Source organism: Mus caroli, chromosome 12, assembly GCF_900094665.2.
Source record: "Mus caroli chromosome 12, CAROLI_EIJ_v1.1, whole genome shotgun sequence".
Lineage (NCBI taxonomy): Eukaryota > Metazoa > Chordata > Mammalia > Rodentia > Muridae > Mus > Mus caroli.
The window spans coordinates 28,163,622-28,183,262 of NC_034581.1; the positions used below are offsets into that span (position 1 = coordinate 28,163,622).

The 19,641-nt window shown below is 38.1% G+C and overlaps 1 protein-coding gene across 3 annotated transcripts in view; it reads left to right on the forward strand.

Annotated features, from left to right (window-relative positions):
- The window catches only part of Cog5 (component of oligomeric golgi complex 5), a 293,171-nt gene that overhangs the window by 100,178 nt on the left and 173,352 nt on the right, over positions 1–19,641 (forward strand). For all 3 annotated transcript variants that reach the window (XM_021179459.2, XM_021179458.2, XM_029484711.1), the window contains exon 7: positions 11,683–11,813. In XM_021179459.2, coding sequence (XP_021035118.1) covers positions 11,683–11,813 — 131 coding nt within the window. The remainder of the gene's footprint in view (positions 1–11,682; positions 11,814–19,641) is intronic.

Here is a 19,641-nt window from a genome sequence, read left to right on the forward strand (position 1 = left end):
AGGAAGGAAAGAAAGAAAGGAAGGAAGGAAGGAAGGAAGGAAGGAAGGAAGGAAGGAAGGAGGGAGGGAGGGAGGGAGGGAAGGGGAGGAGGGGAGGGAGGGAGGAAGGAAAGAAGGAAGGAAGAAAAAAAGAAATTTCACAAATTTTCTTTATCAGGAACTCATTGGCCATCTTGTGAAAACCCATACCATTCAGAGGACCCAGGTTCTAGCTGTGGCTACCACATAAGGGTTTTTAATAGAAGAAAAACAAAGTGAATTAAGTCATTAAAAAAGAAAAGGAAGGAAGGAAGGAAAGAGGGAGAAGAGAGAGAGAAAAAGCACAGTTATTTGAAGTTTCCCATAATTTTCTTTACATCTTACTGCATTATCTTAAGTTGCTCTATGGTGTGGTCTATGCATATAACTTTGCTTATGGAAAAAGGCCATAGCCTGCGCATAGTCAAGAGATGATTGTGTTGGTCTTTTTAAAAAATTTCTTTTAAAAGTTGTTTATTTTTATTTTGTATGTGTTGGCGTTTTCCCTGCTTGTGTCTATATGAGGATGTCAGACCCCCAGAATGGAGTTACAACAGGTGTAAGCTGACTTGTGGGTGCTGGGAATTGAACTTGGGTCAGTGCTCTTAACTGTTGAGTCATCTCTCCAAACCTTAGCGATGATCTTTAAGATGGTCTGTAAGATCAGAGAAATTATGCTTGTTTAAAGTTTATTAATGTATTTTTATTATATGAAATGAAGTTCATGATAATATTTTCATTTAAGTATATCATGTACTTCAACCCTATTCATCCCTCCTTCTCTGTCCTTTTTCCGTTCTGCTTGTCCCTTCATCTTTCCAGTCTTTTCAGTCCTCATTCTTCTTTCTGGGTTCTGTATATGAGAAAAGGCATGGCTTCTGGCTCTGACTCTGATTATTTGTCTTTGTGTGCTCATCTCCAGTTCCATTCATTTTCTTGAAAATGACATATTTGTCCTTTTTATCTCCACCAAATTTCATGATGCACCTGTTGTGAATAGTGCTGCAGTAACCATGGATGTGCAGGTGTCTGCAGTGTGCCTGCTTAGGTTTCCTAGGAGTGCTATACCTGGGTCACATGGGAGTCTGGTTTTAGTATTTTAAAGGAACGTCTACATTAAGTCCCATAGAGACTAGACTAATATACATTCCTACTAGTGTGTAAGCGTTCCTCTATCCCTGTACCTCAACAGCATTTGTTCTGTTCTGATGATGGCCGTTCCGATTACGGTGAGGCAGAATCTCAGGGCAGCTTTGACCTGAATTTCCCTTATGGGCAAGAGACAATGTTGAAATTTTTTTCATGTTTTTTGGTCATCTGTACTTATTTTGATGAGAACGTTTGATGAGTAGATTTTTTTTTTCAATTTTTAAAATTCTTTATCCTAAATACCTCGATATCCTAGGTACTAAAGAAGACTAAAGTCTTCTCTAGTTCCTCTCTGTAGTGTTTTTGAGTTTTCATTGCAGAGGTCTTTCACCTCCTTGGGTAAGTTTATTATTAGGTTTACATTTTTGCATTTACTCCTTTGATAGCAGCTATGGAACAGCTACCAGCTGTATAAAGGCCTCTCCTGGGCTTTCTTGGCCCGAGGAATAGCTTTTGTTTCTGTGCAGAAGCTTTTTAGTTCTAGGCAATCCTATTTGTCAGTTTTTGGTGCTAATTTTTTTTTTTTAAACTGTGGGAGCAGTTTTTAGAAAATTCTTGTTTATGCCTGTATCTAAAGTATTTCTCTTTAGCAGTTTCAAAGTCTTACATGAGGGCTGTTGGTCCACTTTGAGCTGTTGTATATGGTGAGAAATGGGATTCTAGTTTCATTTCTTTATATATGAATATCCAGGTTTCCCAGCTCCACTTACTAGAGAGGCTATATTTTCTCTATTGTATATTTTTTGGCATCTTGGTAAAAAGACACACACACACACAGACACGCACACACACACCATGTGGCTGTGGTTGCATAGCTTCATTTCTGTCTTACATACTATTCCATGGTGTGTATGTCTCTGTGGGTGTGTGCACCTACCAGTACCTTGCTATTTTTGTTTCTATGGCTGTATAGTATAGAAATTATGATTCTGTTGTTGCTCTTTCTCCCTAGAATTGCTTTGGTCTTTTGTGCTCCCATGTGAATTTTAGGATTTTTTTGTTTGTTTGTTGTGTGAAAGATTGCATTGGAATTTTGGTAGGGCTTATATTGAGATTGTTTAACTCTTTTGGTAATGTAGCCTTTTTCACAGTATTAATTCTTCCTATCCATGAGTAGCGGAAGTTTCCCATCTTCTAGTATCTTCTCTAGTTTTTTTCTAAAGTGCTTTCAAGTTTTCATTAAAGAGGTCTTTCACATCCTTGGTTAAGTTTATTATGTTTACTATGTTTAAAGTTTTTGTTTTATTGGTTCATTTGATGATATTGCAAGTCATTTTCTCTCTGATTTCTTCCTCAGTATGTTCTTTAATGATTAATAGATAAACTACTGAGTGTTGTACATTAGTTTTGTGTCCTGCTTATTTGCTGAAAGTGTTCATCACATCTGTCTGTGGGTAGGGATGTCAAACTGACTGCTTATCACCACAGTGCAGAACTGAAAGTACATGGAGCAAGTAGAAGTTAGAAATGGCGTCAGTACTTTCCTTGTGTCCGTGACTGTAGGCAGTTGGTGGTATTTATCTTTATGTGAAGCTACCATCTCATGTTTACAGATTTCCTTAGTCATCATCTAGGGCTCCTAGGTGAGATTGAGTGAATTTTACCTAGCTACTTTAAGTAGAAAGAATTCACTAAAATATATGAAGAGTGTGTGAAGAGAACAAAGTTTTAAGATGGTCAGAATCAGATAATGGTGCTAAGAATGGCCTAGATTTTGCAAACATGGGGACCATTCCAATATCTGCAACGGAGTCAACGTTTGTGTTGCTTCTGACTCACATTCATTGGCTGAAATCCTACTGTCCATTGTGGTTGTAGGAAGTGAGGCTTTGGGCAGGTCATCTCCCAAATGGGATCAGTGTTCTGTAAAAGAAATTTGGGGTAACTTTCTTGTCCTCTTATGACAATACAAGTCTGAAAACATGCAGAAAGACCTTCATTAGAGTCCAGCCTTACTGGTAACATGGTCTTGGAAGAGTACTTCCAGAGTATGAGAAATCTTTGATGTTTTTTATTTGTTTTTTAACCTGTCCAAATTATATTACTTTATGATAGCAGCCTGGAATAGTCTTTACTGCTTAATAATGGGCAATCCTTTTGTCATTCGCTTTAATATGTAAAGTGGCATGAGTAGATAAAACACTAGCTCCCTGTAGTCAGTCTATTACATGAAAAATACAGGTTCTTATAAACAAACTACTGACTGTGTCCTGATGACAGGTTTGTGTCATTTCGTATTGTGTCTAAACTAGTCTGGTTGATGCGGTCACTCTATTTCCTAAGTGTGTTCTCTAGGTGTTAGTCCTAGTATAGAGCTTATGAAATCCAAGGGAAAAATGCTAAGGGTGACATTATCATGCCTAATGACTATTTGGAGGAGTATTATTATAAAGAAACCTGCTCTGTTTGACTACGAATTTCCTAGCTTATTAGAACAGCAGTTAAGATACTGGAGTCAGTTTTCACTAAGCATTACTATTTTGGAACACTTGCCCCTGCGAGAATCGGCCCTTAAAATACCCGTGACTAGCAGTTAAGTCAGGTGCTATGCTGCTTATCCGTGCTTCTAAGTAACTGGGAATCTTGGGTAAGAGCTGAGCCCCGGAGTTAAGGCCAGCCTTGATAATATAGCATGGCTCTATTAAAAAAAATTAATTTTTAGCATGTTTAGAAGAAAACCTTTTAATGTTTATTGTTCAACTTTTTTGGTAAAGAGGCTGCCTGGTTGATAATTACCTTTCCTGGTTTGTCAGCAAAGCTCTAATGTAAACAACGTAGGGCTGCTGCCTATTGTATATAGACAGTTTAAGGAGGTATTAAAACAGCAGTTTGTTAAAGGAGATCAAAGTCATGCAGATGCTCCTCCTATAATATGTAATTATAGTGAAGAGGAGAATGGTTCAGTAAGCCCAGGGGCTTGTCTGATGCCTGTGTATTCAAATGTTATTCCTTAAAAATAGTTTTATTGAGAGGGTTGCTTGATATGCAATAGCCTTACTTGTCTAAGGTGTACAACTTGATAAATTTGAGCATTATTTCAATGCCTGAGACAAAGCCTTAACACATTCAAGCTAAATGTACTTACCATTTCCAAAGTTTCTCCAGAGCCCTCTCCTTCCCCAGAGAACCATTGCCCTACATTGAGTTGTATCTGTATGATTTGTTTGTTGCCTCTTTATTTTAATGATTGCTGTATCTCCGTGGTTGACTTGTTATTAACTGTTGTGTTTTATTTGTTGGAGTCTGGCATTTTTTTTTTTTTTTAAATATTAGCTTCTCAGTCTTCTAGAATGAAAACATTCTATATTAACATCATTAAAGGGGTTGGGGATTTAGCTCAAAGGCCTTGGGTTCGGTCCTCAGCTCTGGAAAAAAAAAAAAAAAAGACAAAAATAACATCATTAAAAAGAGCTCTGATGAAGCAAAGTCACCACCACAAAAGGTTCAGAAATCTCACTATTTACAGATGGATGGTATAGTACTGACTTACATCTGTAATACTACAGGGTAGGATTCTAAAGGCATCATGCAGGCATGATTTTACTTGTCTAACAGAGGGCCCACAAGATGGTATGACATAACTCTCTCTAATAAAGTACAAAGAAATGTAATTTATTAGAATAATTTCCATTACTTATACAATGTTCTCTCTTGATGAACAACATTTGAAACTTTTTTTTTTGACAAAATAAAACGAAAAACCTACTCCTAAACAAAAGAAAACAGAACAGACAAGTCATTGACTATATCAAAGATGGGTGAGGGGCAGCAAGCGAGACTCAGTCTAACCTGCCTTTTCCAAGTCTATAATGTTTGAGTAGTGAAAAGTGAAGAAAGAAAGGTGAAGTTCATTAATTCCCACTGGGGTCCAGGTTGACCTTGGACTCACTCCCCTCTCTCAGCCACTCAGTACTCAGGCTATGGGCATGGGCTACCACCTTCAATGAGCACTGTGCTCATTGTTCTATACTATTATTTTTTGGTTGATTTTCTCTAGTGCTTGAAAGGAGAGAGAGTGGCTGCTGTTTCTGGCATGGCTGATAGAACCACCAAATAAAGTTGCTAGAAAGGGAAAAAGATTTTTATATAAGTCCATGTTTTTAAATTATGTCACATGAGTAACATGGTTATTAGAAAATCAGGAAAAAAGGAGAAAGTCTGTTCAGAGAACAGATGGTGGTACAGTGTATTTCTGTTGGCTCTGGCTTTCTTTGCATGACATATATGGGGTAGGTGCTAGCCAAGAGCAGACACGGTAAGATGCAGGAAAGAAAGCTATCACCCATTTTAATGGAAAGGATTTATCCTTCACCCTGGGTGAGACAGAGAGAAAAGAATAGGCTTTCAGTGCTACGTTTCTCTAAAGCTTTGAAGAACAGGGAGATCAAACATTCCCTGAGAAGTGTTTTAGACTTGAAATATGATGATTCGGAGAGGGTTTACTAAGCCTCAGGCTATTCTATGTATAGTTTATGTGGTCATATCAATTAAGAATTAACTGGAAAAGTACAAAATTTAACCTGAAGCCCTTCTTCAGCATCCCATTTCTCCTAAATTTCATTAGAAGGCCAAGAGGTAGCAACTAACACCCTATTTTGAAAATAGTATTTTGCTTTGGTGTATTTTTTAAATCTTTGTGCATATGAATGATGTATGTATATGGAGGGTCACAGGATAACCTTGGTTGTTGGCCCTTGCTTTCCAATTTGTTTGAGACAGTATCTTTTTTTTTTTAAAAAAAAAAAACAAACAAAAAAAACTTCCTTTACAAACTAGTTGAGCTGTGAATTTCTGGGGATCCGGCTGTCTCCATTTCCTGTCTCCCTGTGGAAGAGTGTTGGGATTATAGATGTGTGCTCCTGGCTTCAGCAAGAGTGTTGGGGTTACAGATGTGTGCTCCTGGCTTCAGCTTTACGTACAAGGTCTGAAGGATTTGAATTCAGGTCCCGGTGCCTGTGTAGGTGCTTCACCCTCTGAGTTATCTCCCCAGCACCAATGCAGTTTTTAGAGTTAGGAAGTATACTTCATATATCTCAATAGCTGTCAAGCCATCTTATGAACATAGATGATTTATTCTTTACCTTAGAGTCTCAGAAAGGGTAATGAGTTTCCTATGGTCATGTAGTCAACTGGTATCACAGCCCAAATATTCTAATTCCTAGTTCAGTATGATAGGTTTGGGTTGGTTTTTGTTTTGTTTTGTTTTTGTTTTTCTTTTTAGGCTACTTAGGTAATTTGTCAAAGTGTAAGTAGTTTGATAATTTATATCAAATAGCTTAAAATGCTTCTTTGAATGGGTTTTGCTTTGGTACTTCCTCTGTGAAACAAACAATTCCATCTTTGTAACTTTTTTCACAGGAGCAATTCTAGATACTTAACATTTTATGTATGAAGATGGAGACATAGTTCAGTGGTGAAATGCATGCTGAGTCTTTAGGTTCAGTCTTCAGCTAAAACCACCATCAAAAGTAAATATGTAAATAGCTGTAAATAAAACAACAAAACAACACACAGGTATTGGTTGGTTTTGTGTGTTAAATTGACACAAACAAGAGTCATCAGAGAGGAAGAAGCCTCAATTAGGTTTAAATGTCTGCGTGAGATCCAGCTTTAACCAGTGGGGGATGGCCCAGCTCATTGTGGGTGGTGCCATCCCTGGGCTGGTAGTTCTGGATTCTGTAGTTCTGTAAGAAAGCAGGCTAAGTAAGCCATGAGAAGCAAACCAGTAAATAGCACCCTCCATAGCCTCTGCATCAGCTCATGCGTTCAGGTTCTTGTACTGTGTGAGTTCCTGTCTGACTTTTTTTGATGATAAACAGCAATGAAGAAGTATAAGCTGAATAAAACCCTTTCCTCCCCAGCTTTTTTTTTTTTTTTTTTTTAAATTTGTCATGGTGTTTTGCTGCAGCAATAGAAATCCTGACTAGACAGGTATGGGTTTTTTTTGTGTGTTTGTTTTGTTTTGTTGTTTTTAAAAGAGGTTCACTGTAGAAGAGAAATACATATATTGTATGTATTTCAGACCATCTGAAGATTACTTGTGCTTTTTCTGAGGCATGCATTTGAATGATGCTCTTTGAAAAGTAAACGTGTGGGAGGAAGCGACTTTTGTTGATTGGTGACTATAGCCAGCTGCCCAGTGTCAGTTTTTATTCCTCTGCTTTTTTCTCACATAAACACCCAGGGGAGGCTCTGTGCTATTTTGGTGCTGGTTGAGAGTGTTGGGGATTCAGTCATACCGGTGCAAATCCCCCTATTCTCTTCTCAGTGCTTGCTTCTGTATCATGGTGTTATGTAATTTCTTTTTTATTTTCTTTTTTAAACTAGTTCTGAGACCTCAGAACATTTCTTGATGAGCTTGGTATTTATAAAGGCTTTATCTTGTTGGCAGTTAATACCTTTTGCATTGCACCTTCCTTTGGAAGATAGACTCCTACAGTGTGAGCCACTCGGAGGATGCCAGCTGGACCTGCACACCTTCCTCTAGGTGTGCTGCTCTTATCTAGGTCTTAGTTTAATGGATTCAGCCTTTGGTTTTTGAACATTTGAAATTAAGTTCTAATAACTTGAGTGTACTTATCTAATAAAGTTATAATACTTAAAGGAAAAGTATTAAAATGCCAAAACACTTTTTTATGTTTTTGAATGTGTAACATTTAAAACTGCCTACCAAATTTATGGATGTCTTACTAGAAACACATTATGTTATCCATCTGTTTCTTTTGAGATGCTCACGTGTCAAATAATATATTGTTAACTTGTGCAGACTCTCAACCAATCCTTGATGTATGTATTCTTTGAAATCTTTATTTAAGGCCCTATAAGGAAAGTTTTGTTTTTAAGCGAATGTTTTGTCCATAGTACTGTTTTTAAATGGCGATATTATGCTTTTATGTATTTCTTATGTTGATGGTGTAGGCTTTCAGTTTTGTTCTCAATAATGCTACAGGAGCATTCCTGTACGTGTTCACTAATACACTCACACACAAGCATATGTTAAATATATCCAAATACAATATTTTGGCCATAAAGATACTTGTTTGGAACATTTTTATGATAACTCCAAATTGCTTTTACTTTAAAATGTTCACAGATGTATTTGCAAATATGAATATACATTTCACTTGTACATGGTGCATATGTGTGTAAATTTCATAATTAACATTGTAATAAATACTTTATACCCAATTATATTCACTTTTTCCTTTTTAATATTATTTATCAATAGTTACAAAATCACTGATTGAAAGTATAGGTTTTTTTTTTAGTCCACTTACCTTACCTTTATATTTTTTTTTTCTTGAATTCTACTTCAGACTGAAAGCTAAAGAATACAAAGAAATTAGGGAGCCAGTGAGATAACACAAGCAGCAATCCTTGAAACCTGACAATGGTGGAAGAAGGCAGAATTCATTTCTTAGTATCTTAAAATTTTTTAGCAAGCTGGATATTATTTAAAATAAAGCCTTTATGTCCATTATTACCATTTATGCTCTTAATGTGTGTGTCTGGGCTTTGGTTGGATTTTTTTTTTTTTGTAATTTATTAATTTTCACAATTTAAATAAAGGTAGATTCCCAGTATTAGCACTCATTTCATCAAATTTCCCTTCTAAGGAGATGCTAAAAATAAATTAAACCCAAGTAGATCAACTTAATCTTGTATATTATGCCAGTGGAGGAAATTCAGCATGTAGTAGTGTAAATTCTGTTTCATTTAGCACTGCCTAGTAGTCAGACTATTAGCAGTACTGCCTAATTCTGTTATATCCAGAAGTAGCCCCCTGTGACCGTGCTGTATCAGCTCAAAGACTCCATCCTCAAGTCAGAGAATCTGCTCCCGTTTCTACCACTTTAACCCCCACCCCACAGACAGCTCAGCAGTTTAACCCCAAACCTGAGTTCTTTTTACTCATGGAGTGGTTCAGTTCTCTGGTTTCCCTGCACTCTCAACCTACAATTATAAAATCTGACATTTCATAAGTGTTTAGCTGTTTACTTTCTTACTAAATTTAGAATGTTAGCATTTACTGCTATCATTATCCTAACTTGGCTAAATTCGTTCCATGGTAGGATTTTTATGCTTATATTTTTAGATAACAAATTGGAGAAGTAATATTGTCTGTCTTTTGAACCTAAAGCTTTCCTTCAAAATTCTCAGAAAATTAAAATTTAAGTGAAAACTTTTAGGACTACGGATGTAGCTCAATGATAGATGCTTAGGAACGTATGTGAAAGACTCTGGGATACACATTCAGCGTGCACCTGCCAAGTAAACAAAGATGAGATTTTGTTTTGATTCCCTGAGTATCGCAGTTTATACTAACTCCGCTGAACAGAACGGTATGTAACATAGTTTGACTTTCACTACTATGTTTTGATTCTGATGGTAGTCTACAGAGCATTTAAGGCATGAATTATGTATTGTTGCCAGTTTGCATCCAAAACTCTTTAAAGCTAAACGAGTGTATCATTTGTCTGTAATTACCTAGTAAGTTTCAGACAAACTTAAGTTCCAATGATTTGAAGGTATTTCCAGTAATCATTTATTGTGGTAAGCCTTATTATGCACTTTTGGATCTACATCTCCAAAAAGAACACACTGTGTCCAAGGTTGACAGCACATGCCTTTCATCCCAGCACTCAGCAAGCAGAGGCAGGCAGGTCTGAGTTTCAAACCAGCCTGGTCTACAGAGTTCTTGGATAGCTAGGGCTATTACAAAGAGAAACCCTGCCTTAAGAGTTGGAGATGGGGAAATAGAAAAGAAAAAGAACTCACTGTGGTGAAGTATAATGTGTGAAGGGCAGTCACACATTATAACTGTACTATATATGTCCTGGTGTGGAACTAATTATATAGTATTCAGTCCTGTATTGTATTAGATGCTTTAATATAATTTGACCTGGTTGGTATGTTATAACCTAACTGAAGTGTGCTGTAGTTATACTTAATGCTAAGATATATTTTAATAAGATTAAAGCCAAAATTTTGATTAAGTGAAAATGTACTTGGTATTCTATTAATTGGCAAGTTGAAGCCATCTATCTAATTAAATGTAATGTTTTAGAAATAATGCCATGTAGTGACACACACCTGTATTTAATCTCAGCCCTTGCTTCCCAGAGACAGATGGATATCTGAGTTCAAAGTCAGTCTAGTTTAAATAGAGAACTCCAGGCCAGCCTGGACTACATGGTGATACCTTGTATTTCAAAAAGGGTCAGGGAGAGGGGAGAGAAGGGGAGAATTTGCCTTGATAAAATATTATAAGAATTGTAAAATTGTATTCAAACTAAACCTCAACTTTCATCCTTAAGGATTTAATTATTTTAGAAATATCCAATAGTAAGCAAAATAAAAGGAGTCGTACAATTTTTAAAATTATCCAAACTCTGAACATGTAGAGACAACTAAATAACTATGACTCCCCCCCCTCCCCCTTCCCCCTCTGCCTCTTCTTCCTCCTCCTCCTGTTTGCTTGTTCTTTGCTTTTTTGAGACAGGCTCTTGCTCCGTAGGCCAAACTATCCTGGAAATTGCAATGTCTTTGCCTTTGGCTCCTGAGTATGGAGTTGACAGTCTTGAATCATGCTCAGGCCACAGAGTCTTTTGGTGTCTGTGTATGCATTTCTGTGTAAGGTACTCACACATACAGAGTGTACCTGTGAAGGTCACCCTTGGGTCATTTGTTACAAACCATCCTCCCTGGCTTTTGAGACATGATCTCACACTGAGGCCATGTGGCTTGTGCTTCAGGCTGACTTTTCTAGCTAGGGAGCTCTAGCATGTCCCCCTCTTGCTTCTGTAGCATTAGAATTACAAGTATGTGCCACCACACTCAGCTTTATATGTGAAGACAGGGGAAGTGACAGTAAGCACTTTATTGATTGGGTTCTCAGTTTTGTAATCTTGTAATGTTACAATAATTCTTATTGTGAAATTTTGTGTGCAATAATTATTCCACTTTTTTCATTTGTTAACATAATATTCAGGTCTACACAAACATGTAAATGGTAAATGCTAAGGTTATTTGTTAATTATTTGTTTCAAATGCTTTGCTATACAGAACAATTTTTGAAGCTGTAGATGGAGCTTGAGAAATTTCTGTGACTATCAGGATATTTACTTAAATTAAAATAGAATCTGGGGCTCTTGCACAGACATGCAGCCCCAGCATTTGGGAGACAGAGGAAGGATTAAATAGAAGATATCTGGGAATTGTCGTGTTTTAGAATATTGGATTTAAAAAGAATCCTGGAGGTGGCGGTGCCTGGGAGGCGGTGGCAGGTGAGTCTCTGTGAGTTCCAGGACTGTCTGCTCTACAGATGGAGATCCAGGACAGCCAGGCCTACAGAGAGAGACCCTGTCTCAAAAAGCCAGTGAGAGAAGGCGAGGAGGAGAGGAACTGAATTTTGAAAATCCAGTTTTTTTTTTTTTTTGAAGAAGTTGTACATGTTGTTTTGATTCTTTAGTTCTTACTTGATCCTGACTATTAAGTTGTATTTTCTTTTTATAGATTATCTTTCTCAAGGAATAGATCTTTCTGGAATAGAAGTAATAGAGAATGATCTACTCTTTATTGCAAGAGCTCGACTTGAAGTGGAAAACCAAGCTAAGCGTCTGCTGGAGCAAGGTGTGGAGACCCAGGTAATAAATGTGAAGAGTCTATTGGGATATAAATGCACATTCCATTTTGCATTCACGGTCATACATAGGTGAGTTTTATCACAAAGGAACTGTGTTGCAGAGTAGAGCATGTTTAAGTACAGGGAAACACGTATCTTTATGTATTTAATTCTGAAGTACACCCAACTGTATAACATCAGTATACATAAGTATTTTACTGTATAACATAAGTAAAGTACATTTTTATGTGATGTTCACACACACACACACACACACACACACACACACACCCCTGGAGCATTCCAGTGTTGTCTGAGGTATATTTCAACAATACAGTAATATCAGTAGTACTGTTTTTACATTTTATATAGATGATGAAACAGTTTGACAAGTTTGTTAGAGACCATAAACTAGTAAATGGAATGGTTTGAATCCACATTGTGTTTATTAGTCCAGTTTATACTTAGACAGCTTGTACATATATACAACACATACTGATCACTCTTCACCCATCTCTTTCTCACATTCCTTTGCTGTGGGAGTAACTGAGATTAATCAGGGTGGCCACGTGTTTAGCTCTGTCTATTTGAAGGTCGTGCACTTAGTAGTGGGTTCACAAGTAAAGACAGTGACTTCTTCTAGCCTAGATTCCATGAGCAGACAATAGTTCAGTGGTAGGGTAGGACGTAGGATGGTTGTTGATAGGGCTGCTCTTGTGAGGTGCAGTGTGGGTGATGTGCATTGATGACTACAGCCGTTGTATCTAGTCTACAGGAGCAGTTTCTGATAATTTACATTTTTTTTAAATTCTAGAACTTCAACAGGAGTTCTGTATTTGTATCATTGCCCTTCACCCCTTCTAACTCAATTGTCTACTCCCTCTCAAATTCATGACCTCTAATTATTACTGCTATATGCAACATGCTTACATGTGTGTGCATTCAAACCTGTTGAATCCATTTAGCATTGCTTCTAAATACATGAATTTAGTGCTTGCCATTTTGATTGGATACTTGTTTAGAAGCTCATTCCTGGAGAAAACTGATTTTCTCTCTCTCTGTATCTCTCTCTCTCTCTCTCTCTCGGTTTTTCAAGACAAGGTTTCTCTGTATAGCCCTGGCTGTCCTGGAACTCACTCTGTAGACCAGGCTGGCCACAAACTCAGAAATCCACCCGCCTCTACCTCCCGAGTGCTGGGATTAAAGGCGTGCGACACCATGCCCGGCCGATTCTCCCTTCTCAACGGCCATTAGTTGTCTGTAGCTCTTTATCTAGGACTAGGGGCATATTCAATTTCCCATTTCCACACTGTCATGACAAGTAGCATTGTCACAATGCAGGTCTTGTTTAGGCAGCATTATTGTTGAGCATTCATGGATGCAGGTTCTCTGTTGTGTCTCTAAGGTACTGTCTAGTAGCAAGTTTTCTGGTTATCTGGCTCTTAGAATCATTCTGCCTCCTATTCAGTGTTTCCCCCTGAGTCTTAGGTGTAGGGGTTGTGTTGTAGCTGTGTTACTTGGGGCTGTGCTCTTTTGTACATGTGAATCTTCAGGTTTTCCTCTTCCAACAGAAAAATAACTAAAGTTTCTCCCAAGTAAGATAAAAATCTAATCTGCTATTGGAACTCTTTATAACTGCTAAGCCTATAATCTAGTACTTAGAAGGGCGAGACAGGAGGATCTTGAGTTTGAGTTGGGCTTGAGCTACATGTTTTTGAGATAGCCAAAATTATACAATAAGATGCTGTCTCAAAAGACTAAAACTAGAGCCCAAAATAAAACATTTATTTTGATATAAATGTCACTGGCTGGTTTTTTTGTTTAATTTTTTAAAGACAGTGTCCAAGGCTGGCCTAGAACTCCTAAGCTTCTTGTCTCAGCCTCCCATCTGCTGTGATTTCAGATATGACCAAGGTTCTAGGTTTGCTGTTGTTCACTATGTAGCTATGACCTCGTCTTTTTACTTTTAGACTGTTGATGCTGTCACCCTTTCTGACCTCTCGTGTAGCTGCACGGTTCCTCTCCTGTGGTCTCTATTGTATCTTTTTTTTTTTTTTTTTTTTTTTTTTTTTTCTGTAGCACAAGATGAAAATGGATTAACCCCTGGAGCTGTAAGCAAGCCCTCAAGTAAATGTTTGCTTTGATCAGGGTTGTTGTGGCCATGCTGTATCTTCACCACACTAGAACAGTGACTACGACAGAGGGAAGGTTAGTGAGAAAGGAGGAACCTGAAGTAGTAATTCAGAACTCGGGAAACTGAGTTAGCCAGTGAGCACCAGCTCTAGAGAAGTTTCTCTACAAGCACGGGAGGAGGTGGCAAATGCCATTATTTGTTCATAGATGAATGCAATTGCATGGTGTATATGCAGGGCATTGAGCCTGACTTGGCTTTGTCTCTTCTGAGTAGTGCTGTAAAGCTATGCATGTGATGGTTGTATTTCAACATGTATAGACAGCCCATGATTGTCGGCTACACAGGACAGCATATCACCTATTTACATTGCATTAGGCACCATGAGTTAACGAGTATACTAAAGGCTTTGTGTGTATTGTCAAGTCCTACTTTATGTACAGGCATAGACATCCCTGACTTTTTTCTTTTTTCTTTTTTCTTTTTCTTTTTTTTTTTTTTTTTGTTTTTTTGTTTTTTCGAGACAAGGCTTCTTTGTGTAGCCCTGGCTGTCCTGGAACTCACTTTGTAGACCAGGCTGGCCTCGAACTTAGAAATCTGCCTGCCTCTGCTTCCTGAGTGCTGGGATTAAAGGCATGCGCCACCACGCCTGGCTATCCCTGACTTTTGTTGGGACCTGATAGAAGAGGAAGCAGTACCTTGTGGATACTGAATTATGACTATGTCTCTGTATATCTTTAGTTTTTGTAAATCTTTTTTGTTTTGTTTTGTTTTGTTTTTTCGAGACAGGGTTTCTCTGTGTAGCCCTGGCTGTCCTGGAACTCACTCTGTAGGCATGTGCCACCATTGCCCAGCTAGTTTTTGTAATTCGTAATATTTTACTATAGAAGAATTGAGAGGCAAACCAAATAATTCTAACATAGTAATAAAATGTCAAGGTTTTTAAAACTGAAGTACTATTTTCAATAGGGGTAGGTAATTTTAATAATTTTTAAAGAAATTTTTATTTAAGAAAAAAAGAAATTCTGGGCTTAAAGAAATTTTTATTTAAGAAATTCTGGGGGTGGGAGCACCCATGTGGAGACAGAGGGGTGGGGATATGGAACAGTTAGAGGTGGGTGGATGTAGGATATGGAACAGTTAGGGTGGATTGGGGCAGAGAACAAAATATGGAGTGTAAAAAAATAAGTTAAAAAATTATTTTAAGCTTTTTTTCTAGGTTAATAAGTTGCCCAGTTATATATATATATATATATATATATATATATATATATATATATTCAAAAATTTTTAGCTTATTTATTTATTTATTTATGTTTACGCACTACAAAACTTAACAAAAACAGTAGTGCATGGTGTTCCACGCTTTTAATCCCAACACCAGGAAATCTGCGACCAAGAGCTCAAGGGCAGTCTGGATTACAAAAAGAGACCCTGTCTCAAAAATAGAAAAAAAAAATTAAAAAAAAAAAAAAGAAAAGAAAAGAAAAGAAAAGAAAGAAAAAACACTAAATAAACAAAAAATAGTGTAGCCCCTCAATGAAGATCCTGGAAATGGAAGTCACAGCGGAATGCAAAGTGCTTAACAACCAGCGACCTGACACCTCTACTCTGCAGCAAATCCAGCACTCACCCAGTGTCCACTGGGGAAATCAGCAATGCGGCCACACACTCACCTGGCAGTCACTGAGCTTAACCTCTGGCTTCGGAGATGCTGTGCGTGTTGGGTGCCGCCACCTTGACAGGAAGAGGTCAGGGCCCTAGATCAAATTTTTATTTTGCTTTAGGTTTTAAATTCATAAAAAATTAAAGGGGAACTGACAACATTAAGAAACTGCTATTCCTTAAATATTAATAGTTTTATTATGTTCCTATTGTATAAAGTTAATCAAAAGAAATTAAACTAAGTAGTTCTCGTCTTATAGCCAAAGCCTGTGTTCAATCAGTGAAATTTGGTTAGAAAGATGAAAACAGTGTTGACAGAGGTGACTGTGTGTGGAGCATGTGGATTCCTGGGCTTGATCCTCACACCTGTGTGAGTCCATGTGCAATTATCTGCACAATTCTCAGAAACACAGAAGTTAGGACCTTCATTTGCTGTAATTCAGCATGGCTCAGAGTCTGGGTCTGCTTAATGAAGGGCAGGGCTGTCTTTTTGCAGGACTGTATGGATCACATTTACTGACATTAGTTATGAATATCAAATGTACTGCCTTAGTAGATGTATTAGGGATCCTTCTGACTATAGTTTGATTTGCTGTCTCTGTATGATAAGAAAACTATGAACTGGGTGACTTGCAAGCAACAGAATTTCAGGAGACTGAGAACTTGAAACTGGCAATGCCAGCAATTGGGTGTTTGGTGAGGTCTAACTTCCTGCTCTGCAGATGGTATCTTCTCTTTGTGCATTCATGTGCCGGGAAGAGCAAATGTGCACCTGAGGACCCATGTGTCCTGTAGTGAGTGTTCCATCCCCGTCACCTCTCAGACAGCCCTACTCTGCCATCTTAAACATTAGTATTTCAATATGAATTTGGACAGGCACACAACACTGAGACCAATTCAGCTTCCTAGATAACTTCTCTAAAGAAATAGTGCCCTGTTGTGCTCATGTGGACATTGGGGTTCAGTTCACAGAGTTTACTGTAAACCGATAGTGTGGCTATGGAATCCTATATTTCTGAATTTAGTTGCATGTCTCTTCCCTCCTCTTTAGATCTGGCTCTCTGTGTTAATTTCACATCTGCTTTCAGGCTTGGCAGACATGATGGAATTAAGCACTTGATCAGTAATATCACTGAGGTAATTGATGTTAATAGATTTTCTTTTTTCTTTTATGTGTACAGGTGTTTAGTCTGCATAGATGCCTGTGCACCATGTGTGCCTGGTATCAACAGAAGCCACAAGAAGGCATTACATCCCCTAAAACTGGAGTAACAGATGGCTGTGAGCCACCGTGTGGGTGCTAAGGATCAAATTCAGGCCCTCCAGAAGACCACTGACCACTGACCTATAAATAGGTTTTCTCAGGAGACACTGAATTATACAAAGTGGAGTTTAGCTAAGGGAACACTTTTCCTCACCCAAAGATACCCAAAAGATGAGCAGTCTGCAGCCAAGCCTGTTAAAGATACGGGAAATTAAGGATGCTAGGATGTAAATGGCTGTTTACCAGGATCCACTAGCCATTAGTCCCATCCCCAAAGAACATGCCTCTGGCAGCTCAAGTGGTCAGTGCAGAATCACAGCCAATGTTAAAACCTGGGCTACCATAAAGCCTCCCAGTGCTCTTCCTAGGGAAATTATAATTCTACCGTTCTACAAGCAAGAAGACCCTAGGTAACAATTTTTGAAAAGAATTATATTAGTGTACTTAGAAAATGTTCTAGCTCTATCTTTGCTGTGAAAATCTTTCATCTCTCCAAGTGACCATACCTTAAGTATCCAGTCTCTATTTAAATTGTTCAAACTAACCTGGGGCTAGAACCTAAAATATTGAAGGATGACAGCAGATGTAGAATGCCTAAAGATAGAGTGTATCTAAGTTAGTGAGATGACCTGTCTAAGGCTGGCTTTTCTTTGGGCATCAGCTACCGCCAGCCATATGTTCCCTTAATCCCACTATTGTAAAGAACTTTTCCTTTATTAATCTCTACGTGTGGAAAGTTATTTCTCACTGGGAAGATGTGCTGTTTCCATTACACATATTTCAATGTTGGAAATAAAAGTATAAACGGACTGTGAGGGAAGAAGAGAGAGTGATAGAGAACTAGCAGTTGCCTCTGTACAGCCAGTCCAGAAGAGCCACCATTCTGCTCTTCTGCTCAGGAAGAGTGTATTCTGCTTACAGAAAAATGAAAGGAGCTTCTGAAACTCACAAAGGTCACATCAGGTCACCTGAAAAGTACAGAGAAAGAGCCAGTGATGCAACAGAAGGAGGGTAGGCACTAGATGCAACTACAGCTGCACTGCCCCCAGGCACAGGGGAGGACACAGAAGCCTCATTCAAAAGGTAAGCCAGCGAGGCCTGTTGAGAGACTGCGGGCACACCCACAGCACCAGGCCAGGCCCACACAAGCCCAAGTCCAGCTGTAGTTGGTGATGGGTCAGCACTTAGGGGCTTCTTTTCTGTAGGACTGGGAAGGGAGTTGCTGGCACCATCTTGAGAAGGAAAATGCTGTTATAAACTGAACTACTGGAAGGGCTGAGGAAAGGAAATAGCCACAAATCTAGGAGACTGAATTAAATTTCTCACAATCCCTGAGTAAAATAAAGCACCGTGAAGCAACTGTGGAGGGAGTGGGGGCAAGATCCCAAGCAAACTGAATGTAAGGCTGCTGGAAGCTTAGCTCAGGCAGAAGCAACACATATGCATGCCCTTGATAGCCAGAAGCACGTCTCCCAGACTAACAGTGAAGTTTGATATTGGCCAGTTTCCCTGGTGAACTGAGGTGTAAAATTTCTCCATAAAATATTTACAAATTAAATTCAGGACCACATTAAGAATACCATAAACCATAACCAAATTGCTTTCATACCAAGGATATGAGGCTATTTCAACACAGGGGGAAATCAATAAATATAACATCACATAGACTTAAACCCAAAGTCACACAATCATTTCAACAGACACAGAGAAACCTTTCTAAATTACAATATCCGTCACAAAAGCCCCAAAGGAACTAGGAACCAGAAGAACATACCCAAACATAAAAAGGACTACACATTATAAATCTGTATTAAATATGCTAAATGGGGAAAACTATAATCAGGAACAAGAGTGCCATACTCTCCTCTGTTATTCAATGCATCGCTCAAGGTCTTAGCTAAGGCAGTAGGAGAAAGAACTAAAAGGGTACAAATAGGAAAGAAAGGAGTAAAAGCATTCCTATTTTCAGTTGACATGGTTCCATACTTAAAAGACTCTTAAGATGCCACCAAAACAAACAAACAAAAAAACAAAAAAACAAAACAACCCCCCCCAAAGCCATAAAAACCTTCTTGATACATACTTCAGCAAAGAAGTGGGGTACCGAATTAACAGAAATATCAATAGCTTTTCTGTAGGCCAATAACAAACTTGCTAAGAACGAATTCAGAAAATGTTCTCATTCAAGTGTCAAAAACATCAAAAAATAGAACATCTATGAGTGAATCTAACCAAGGAAATAAAAGACCTCTACAAAGAAAACCTTAAAACACTAGAATGAATGAATGGATGAATGAATGAATGAATGAATGAATGAATGAGGAAGATATCAGAGGATAGAAAGACTTCCCAAGCTCATGGATTAGCAGAATTCATATTGTAAAAATGGTTATATTACCAAAAGCAACTATAGATCCAACACAATCCCCATCAAAATTCCAATTTCATTCTTTACAGAACTAGAAAAAAAGAATCTTAAGTAGAAAAAGCAATGTTGAAGATGTCCCAGTATTTAATCTCAAAACTGTGAAGTCACTAAGGGAAGGCATGTCAAGAGATAAGCATTAGGAAGGACTATCTGAAAGAGGCCTTAAGAGCTCAACAGAAAAAAGAAACAGGCTTAGATAAAACTGAATAGTTAAACTCTAAACCTTATCTCATCAGCAGACAGAATAAAGAGTACTTAGGAAGAAATACAAATAGCAACAGGTATTAGAAAATGTGTCGCCTCTTCCGGTCAGAAAAGCACCCGGGCAGCTGGGGCGCAGGGTCTGCTGACACTCGCCAGCT